A 9,111-nucleotide genomic window follows, 5' to 3' on the forward strand; every position below is an offset into this window, starting at 1 on the left:
TGCCATGTGAAACTGTAACTTCTTCTGTTCATGATCCTCTTGTATCCCCTTCCTGTGGTTGTCCCCGCAAGCACTATCACTCTATCTCATTTGAGTACCCTGGGTACTGTATACACTGGTATTAAAACTAGGGAAGTGAAAGGGAATACCAAAATTGAGAGACAATGGATAAAAGACAAAAGCAATACTTGCAAAACCACTTGGTGTAAACCAACTGAACAACTCATGGGGGGAGAGAAAAGGGGGGAGGGGGAGAGGGGAATGAGGGAGGAGGTAACAAACAGTATAAGAAATGTACCCATGACCTTATGTATGAAACTGTAACCCCTCTGTACATCACTTTGACAATAAATAATTACTAAAAAAAAAAAAAGAGCTTAGTATATTCCTTTCCTATTTTCAAAGTCAAGGTCCACCAAAGAGATACTATTGTCTCTTCAGGAATAATAGATTCAGTTAAGGAGGACTTAGAAGGTACAGGAGGTGACAGACAGACTGTTAGAAAAAGGGATGAAAGCCAGTGATCTAGGAGACTATGGGAGCCAGGAAGTCTGAATAGATGTTTATGTTCTTTTTAGTAGAGTGACCGTAACATTTGTAACCCAAATCCAAGCACTTTTAAGAGTAAAAGAGTGTTATTAATAATCATAGTGCTATATTATACAAGGATAATGGATGCCATTCAAGACTATCCCAGGATGGTTTTAGGCAACCCTTCTAGAAATTTACAAATGGAGATGCTCAAATGTTCTGCAATTTTTTTCTGAGAATATTAACTTAGAAGATCATATGAAAAGCAAATTTGTCATCTGAAGAATGGCAGGATCAAATCCTCAGGTACATTACCCATTGTACTTGGATCGATTCTAGCTATAGATTCATGTGCTACCTTTTTGTGTATATTATATTTTGTCTCCTAACAGATAGTCAAGGCTTGTTTGTGCCATTTAGTAGAGTTAAGAGTAGTAGGTGGTATTTGCTGTGACAGTTTTTTTTTTTTTTTTTTTTTTTTTTTACTATTCTGAGTAGCTCATGGTCCTGGAAGCATTTTCTATGAGGTACTCTTGGAATATCTATCACTTTAACATAAACTATTTGCTTGTTTGTTTACATCCTCCTCTCAAAGCTTTCTATGAAAGTTTTGAAATGATAAATAAGTTTGAGACTATTTTCCTTTAAATACAAGCATAGGCCCATGGAATAAATAAAAGGGGAAAAAAATGAGTCTTTTAAACCCATCACTGAATGACATGGAACCCGTAGGGCTGAAGGGAAGTTTGTGTTGAATGTCAGTTCCCCAAGAGAGTACATAAATATCTAAGGCAGGGCGTAAACAAAGGCAGTGCCATCTCTTCCCAATAGACACAAAGCTCAGAGAAATTCTCTGGGGAATCTGTGCCTAATCAGGTCCCCAAGACCTGATGGCCAAGAAGTTCAGTTTCCCCTAATATTCCAGCTGGGGTTCTGGTGAACCAATTCATTCTCCTGAAATTCATAGAAACCACCTGAGACAATCCACACACAGAAACAAATGACAGTTTTTTCCTCAAGTACCTTGGAGAATTTGGGTCAGTAAAACCTCTGATTTCATAACACCACGAGAATCAGAAGAGGTAACATGCAAAGCTGCTTACTATATGCTTATCAGTACTCTCTTCTCCTTCTGACTAATGAAAAGAGACCTCGTAAATCCCAGCACTGAGAAGGACCAAAGAGAAGGAAGGAAGGCAAAGGCCCCAACCCATCTTTTCTGATAGTTTTCTTTTAAATCCATATCCAGGAGCTCTGAGAAGTATTGATCCCTCCCTTGCTGTCAACACCAATTCTGAGGTGAGACTAAAGAGATTTAAAGGAACCAAGAAGCCTTTAGAGAACAAGTGGGAGATACTCTTAGCTTTTGGCTTATCTATCTCACTACCTAGGAACTTCATATATGTTTGGGAGAGAAAGGAAGAGAATGAGAAGACACAATAGTGGCATGAGAGCGCTTGTCTCCTCCTAGCACCTGAGGCAGGGGACAAAGCTTATTGGCTTAGATCTTTTGGAGAGTCTTTGGTTGTCTCCAATGGAGTTGTTTTACTACTTTATCTCTCAAGTGGGGCCTAAATCATGCTAACAGACAAGCTTGGATTTGTGATCAGCCTAGGGGAGCTGTGATGCTATATCAGAGTTATACTGTCAACAGCTTGAGATGAAGGATGAGGAAGGCATCCATGTATGGCCTTATATTTCTACAGCCCTTTCCCACTATTAATGTTTGTGTTTGTCATCATCTTGTGTGTTTTATCCCTTGTTTCCATAGATGACTTACCAGAAGAGAATGACTCTGAGAAACAGCTCCTCGGTGACTGAGTTTATCCTTGTGGGATTGTCAGAGTATCCAGAGCTCCAGATTCCCCTCTTCGTCCTGTTCTCAGCAATCTATGTGCTCACTATAGTGGGCAACTTGGGCTTGGTCACCTTAATTGGGCTAAATTCTAGCCTTCATACCCCAATGTACTTTTTCCTCTTCAACTTGTCCTTTATAGATCTCTGTTACTCCTGTGTGTTTACCCCCAAAATGCTGAGTGATTTTATGTCAGCAAATATTATTTCTTATATAGGATGCATGACTCAACTATTTTTCTTTTGTTTCTTTGTCAATTCCGAGTGCTATGTCTTGGTATCAATGGCCTATGATCGCTATGTGGCCATTTGCAGCCCTCTGCTCTATATGGTCACCATGTCCCCTCGGGTCTGCTCTCTGCTGATGTTGGGTTCCTATGTAATAGGTTTTGCTGGGGCCATCGCCCATACTGGAAGCATGCTGAGATTGATCTTCTGTGATTCCAACATCATCCATCATTACCTATGTGAAGTCCTCCCCCTCCTAGAGCTCTCTTGCACCAGCACTTACATGAATGAGCTTGTGTTTTTCATTGTTGTTGGAGCTGTCATCATTGTATCCAGTGTCAGCATCTTCATTTCTTATGCACTGATTCTCTCTAACATTCTTCGGATTCCCTCTGCTGAGGGCAGATCCAAAGCCTTTGGTACATGTGGCTCTCACTTGGTTGCTGTTGCCCTGTTTTTTGGGTCTGGAGCATTCACTTATTTAACAACCTCTTTCTCTGGGTCAGCAGGACAAGGAAAATTTGCCTCAGTCTTTTACACCAATGTGGTTCCAATGCTTAACCCTTTGATCTACAGTTTGAGGAATAAAGATGTCAAACATGCCCTAGATAAGACCTTGAAGAAAGTGTTCTTCTGATGGGTCAGTTGGTGTTATAGGCAATCAATTCCCAGTAAACATAATACTCAAGTACTTTTTTAATCCACTGAAGGAGGAATTTCATTTTTTTCCCTAAAACAGAGTCTTCTCTTTCCTTTTAAGAATCAAAAATCTCATCTGGCATGGTGGTATGTGCACCTATAATTTCAGTACTTGAGAGGTGGAGGCAGGAAGACTGCAAGTTCAAGGACAGTTTGCACTACATAGAGAGTTGTTTCAAAAACAAACAGAAAAGTGAACAAAAATCTGCACTTTCTTGCCTATATTCTCCTTTAGGATTATGCCATTTTGTATCACTTCGCATGACCCTTAGTATTTATAAAGTGCCTGTTATTTACTGCATTCTAGTTTCGATCCAAGAGGTGAATAACCTGAAATATCATGTCTTCCACTTCTTTCATGGTAGGCTAAATGGGTTTGTCTAGGCAAAGGGTTTTCAGCTGGGAGTAGGAGAATACTGTGGTATGAAATCTCAGAAATACTTTTCTTCAGTGATGTGACCAGTCTTGCCAAACATCAAAGGCAGATTTCTGAATGCCATAGGTAACATAACCTCTCAACTTTTAGAAACATTGCCTGCTCAAGTTGAGCAGAAATCTTCCTTTCCAGGCCCGTCTGTTGCATAGCTAGTGAAGATCTCCCAATCGGTGGGCTTTCTGTTTATCTTGCTAGCTATGTCCTTTGTCATGCAGAAGCTCTGCAGTTTAATGCAATCCCATTTATCCAGCCTTTCTTTGATTTGTTGTGTTTCTGGGTCTTTATTTTAACCTGGGTCTTTATTTTCAACCTGTGTCAAGGGGCCCTAGTGCTTCCCTTATTCCTTCTTATAATATTTTCAGGGTATCTATCTGATCTTACATTGAGGCTTTGGATCCGCTTGGAGTTAATTCTGGTGCAGGGTGATATATAAAGATCAACTTCAATTTTTTACATGTGTATAACCAATTGTGCCAGCACCATTTGTTGACCAGCCTTTCTTCCATCCTGTTTACTTTGTCTCCCTTATCAAAGATTATGTGGCCATATGTCCGTGAGTTAATTTCTGGGAATGCTAGCCTTAAGCACAAAGAGGCTCTTGGACAGTGCCTGGGCTCTGAGTTCAAGCCCCAGGACTGACAAAAAATTCTTTTATTTATTTGTTCTAATGGGATATTTTTTCCAGACAAAGGGCTCTCTCTTTGGAACCAAGGCTGGCCTCAGATTCCTGACCCTCCTGCCTCAGCATCCTGACTGTTGCTATTATAATTTGTCTATTACCATGCCTGGCACTCTTATTTTTAAGTGGATTTATGTTTTACACTTCTCCCTCTCCCCATCTCTCTGTCTGTCTCTGTTATAGACAATCTTTAGAGAATTAGGAAGAAAATGGAGTCATAATTTATTTCTCATTCTCAGACAGGGTGGAAGGGATCTGTATTTGAATGCCTAGGATGACTCTAGGTTAAAAGTATGAATAGTTCAACATTTGAGAAATACATACTCATAACCAACATGTATGGAGGAAAGTGAACATGGAGCCCAACTAGCCCGTGTGGAGGAGTGGAGGTGAGGCCTCACATTGTGAGCAGAAGAGTGTGCCCTGTGAGCAAAGGGTAGGATTTGGGATGTTCTAGGGAGGCTGTTAAGAACACTAGTGTTTTTTTTTTCTTTCTTCTGGACATGGAGAAAGACATACAAACTACTAAGTCTATATCTTCTACTTTGTTTCTGTCATTCCAAGCCTTCCCTAATACTGGATAGTTGTCAATACAAGAGATAAAGCAGTGAAGGAAAGTGAGCCCTCCTTCATGTTCTCTCTCTGATGTGAAAACAGCACCATCATACTGAGATGAAGGCAGCCCAGTGTTTCCAGTGGAGTGAAAAGCAAAATGCCCTGAATTGTGAGCAGCGCAGAGAAGAACTCGTTGTGTGGGGCAGATCAATAATGAGATGTGAGGCAAGCTGAATTTTCTTCAGCTATGCAAGATTTTTGAAGGAGAAAACTGCTGATACGTGGATTGTATCTTGATTATGACAATACTTACATTTACTGAGGCTATGCTATAATATTGAACCTTTGCTGGTCATCCTCCTGGACCTGACTAAACCTTATCATCCCCAGGACTGTATGTGTTTAGGTACAAGGAGATATTAGGAAAGGCCATGGGCTGGGGATTCACACCTGTAATCCTAGCTACTCAGGAGAATGAAATCTGAGGATCATGGTTCAAAGCCAGCCAGGGCTTGTGACACTCCTATCTCCAATTAACCACCAGACAACCACATGTGGCACCATGGCTCCAAGTAGTAGAGCACTAGCTCTGAGTAGAAGAGCTTATACCCTAAGTATGAGCCCCATGACCAAAAATAATAACAAAAACAAAAAAATACCCCAGGCCTAGGACAGGCAGCTAGGTGGTAGAACAGGTGTGTAATCCTAGTACTTTAGAAGCTGAGGCCGGAGGAGTGGGAGGTGGAAGCCAACCACCTGCCCCATGAGGGGGAAAAATGAGACACGAGAGTAGATCTACTTTGCTATTGGTAAAGGAAAAATGATTAATTACTACTGGTAGAATTGAGTAGAAGAACTCAAAAAAACAATGTTATGAAATAAAAGATCAATAATATTTTTCTATACATTCATTCCATATTGGCATTATAGTGAGCAGATGAGGAAGTCTAAGTTTGATTTAATAAAATCTTTTGAAAGTCAGTCTCTTTTTACTGAGGATCTAAAGTAATCACAGGGATGTTTTGTGGCCCTTGAACAAAAGAGAAAAAAATGAGATTCTTCTTGGTTCAGTCTGTGTTCTACTTCTCTTGGCTCTTTTGCTGTGGTATCTGACTGGCATGACTTCAATACCCATGCATTTCAGAGTGACTTCCAAATCCAAACCTCTGAACCTAATTTATGGCTCTAATTTGCAATCAGTTCTAAGTTAGAAGCATAAAAATGCTATCATTGTTGATGTCCAAACAGAAGAATGTAACAATTATAGGGTGCTATTGTCTTGAAGAATAGGGAAGAATACATTGTTCTTTCTTTCTACCTTTAGGGGAAATCTTGGGAAGGAAAGACAGATGCTGTCCGGTGTTCTGAGGAGTAGATGGAAAGGGCTATGTGCTAGACTCAGTCTTGGTACATATCACACTCTCCCCTCACATTTCTGTAAATGACACATATCACTTACTAACTGCTTCAGACCATAAAGCCTAACTGCTGTGGCATGAACACATGGGGGCTCAAGTGTTTTTTTTTTGTTGTTGTTGTTTAGTTTTAGTTTTTGTTTTTTTAACTTAAAAAGGATCTAGAAGTTGGCAGTCCAGGGCTAATGTGACAATGTTGACTCATCTTGGACTCAGCCTCCTTCTTTACAAGTGCCTAATGCCTTTATGGCATTGTACATACTTTAAGCAATAGGATACAGAAGAGAGAGGAAGAAAGAGAAAGCAAGCAAAAGTATGCTTTATCTATCCAAGGAGTAGTATCTACTGACATTTTATTAGCCACTCCCACTTGTAAGACAGACAAGGAAATTCAGTATTTAACCGGAGAACATCATAATTCCAAATAAATAAACAAAAATAGCAAATGAACTACAAAACCCTAGTGTTTTGTTGCTAATGAGAAAGAGGAAATAGCTGGTGTGTAAATAACCTGCAATCTCTACCAGAGGATAGTTTTTTACTTGCCAAGAAGGAGCAGTCCATTAGTGGGCATGTTACTTTCCTGTTTTTGCTTTCTTTCTTGGTCTACTCTAGGTGAAGGGGATAGATTAATTGGACAGGTGAGACTGAAGGAGACTGACAGGTTTGTCTTTGAATGAGATATTTCCAATGTCTTCATCTTTGGCCTGTTGTTGCTGAAGGGTGGAAAGCTCTCCACCAAGACAAGCCAGATCTGTCCTCTTTCCTTTCCACCTTGTCTTCCTGACTCCTATTGGGCTAATTTACAGTCCAGGTTCTAGGTGGGAGACTTGAGTTCTGACATATTTCCCTGTTTAGCATCATTATTAATAAAGGTGTAATTTAAAATATCCTCTTTTCAGCTCCTTAGCGTTGTTCTTACTACTCAGATCCCAAAGAGGAGAGTAAGTGGTTAATACTGTTAAGCCTCCCAGAGTCTTTGAATAAAGGACTTAATGATAACTGGAGCCATTTATTTATTTATTTATTTATTTATTTATTTATTTATTTATTTATTTTTTGGTCAGTCCTAGAGCTTGGACTCAGGGCCTGAGCACTGTCCCTGGCTTCTTTTTGCTCAAGGCTAGCATTCTGCCACTTGAGCCACAGCGCCACTTCTGGCCGTTTTCTGTATATGGGGTGCTGAGGAATCGAACCCAAGGCTTCATGTATACGAGGCAAGCACTCTTGCCACTAGGCCATATTCCCAGCCAACTGGAGCCTTTTTAATGATTTGCTCTGGTAGTGGATTATTGAAAACCATACTAATTCTTATGACTTACTCTGACAGTTGGTTATTAGAAGCATTATCAAGAACAGAGTTTCTGAGAGCACACAAAAAAGACAATATATTGTAATCAAATTTACAATGATATGCTGTAATAAAATTGTGGACATAACCATTCTTGCACTTTGGAGCCATTATTATGTAAAAATAAAGCTTTGTTTATTTTATTTTAGCTATATAAACATTGTAACACTATAACAAGTTGATACCCTAGATGGGTCTAAGTGACTAAAGGACAGGTAGTACTGATAGTGTAGTTACATTGAGCAAAGGATGATTCCTGTCTCAAGCATACTGGAGTAGGATGGCATGAACTTTCATCACAGTACTCATCGCTGCAACAAATTAAATTAGGAATTGCCCATTTATAGTATTTTTGAGTTAATATCTGTAGTGGACTGTGGGTAACTGAACCACAGAAAGTGAAACCACAAAGGGGAACTACTGTATATGAAAACCTAATGTGTGTATGTGTGTGTGTGTGTGTGTGTGTGTGTGTGTATAGTTCTGTGTTCTAGAAACTACAAATATACTTCCTTAGCAAAAGCTCAAGAAACAGTCACCTAAGCAGAACCGATTTTAGGCTCCAAATTCAAACATCAATACAAACATGCTATATTAGCAATAGTATAGTCTATGTTGTTTGATAAAACTAAAACTATTACATAATCAGAAGAAAAGAATTTTATTAAAATACTCTTTCAAGCTATGTTAGGTCAAAGAAAAATACATAAAATTTCAGAACATCTATAAAAAGGATATAACAAAGCGAACTTTACAATTTATGGAATGTGTACACAGATAAAGCAAAAGAGTAATCTTGTTTGTTTGTTTTTTTTTTTTTTTTTGTCAGTCCTGGGCCTTGGACTCAGGGCCTGAGCACTGTCCCTGGCTTCTTTTTGCTTAAGGCTAGTACTTTGCCAACTTGAGCCACAGCGTCACTTCTGGCCATTTCTGTTTATGTGGTGCTGAGGAATTGAACCCAGGGCTTCATGTATGTGAGGCAAGCACTCTACCACTAGGCCATATCCCCAGCCCAGAAGAGTAATCTTAAGCACTGAATTAAACAGAAAAATGAATTGGGTACTTACTAGATTTTGAAGAAAAACAACAAAATTATGAAAGAAAAACAGGGTAGGAATTGATAAAGCTATGCCCAGTAAATATTGAATTAGAACACAGAAAAATGGTAGCATTAGTCAATACACTAACAACTTGTTCTTTGAAAAATTAAGGAAATATACCAATAATATTAGCTGTTCTAGTTTAGAGAAAAAGGGAAAATAATAAAGAAAAATAAGATAAAAGGATGGAACAAATAATAGACAAAGAGAAAACAATAAAGCAAAGTACTTTTTCAGCACTGATCAAATGAATTAAAACAACA

At 39.1% G+C, this 9,111-nt stretch overlaps 1 protein-coding gene across 2 annotated transcripts; it reads left to right on the forward strand.

Annotated features, from left to right (window-relative positions):
* The first annotated feature begins 535 nt into the window (after positions 1 to 535).
* Positions 536 to 3,250, forward strand: LOC125348027 (olfactory receptor 8B4-like). 2 transcript variants are annotated; one of them, XM_048340965.1, is made up of 2 exons: positions 536 to 549; positions 2,338 to 3,250. In XM_048340965.1, the coding sequence occupies exons 1-2, from the start codon at positions 536 to 538 to the stop codon at positions 3,248 to 3,250; spliced, it is 927 nt and encodes a 308-aa protein (XP_048196922.1). The 2 variants fall into 2 exon arrangements, with proteins under 2 accessions (XP_048196922.1, XP_048196921.1); XM_048340964.1 differs by lacking the exon at positions 536 to 549 and having other exon boundaries at positions 2,303 to 3,250.
* The last annotated feature ends 5,861 nt before the right edge of the window (positions 3,251 to 9,111 follow it).

The sequence above is a fragment of the Perognathus longimembris genome, chromosome 3, assembly GCF_023159225.1.
Source record: "Perognathus longimembris pacificus isolate PPM17 chromosome 3, ASM2315922v1, whole genome shotgun sequence".
NCBI lineage: Eukaryota > Metazoa > Chordata > Mammalia > Rodentia > Heteromyidae > Perognathus > Perognathus longimembris.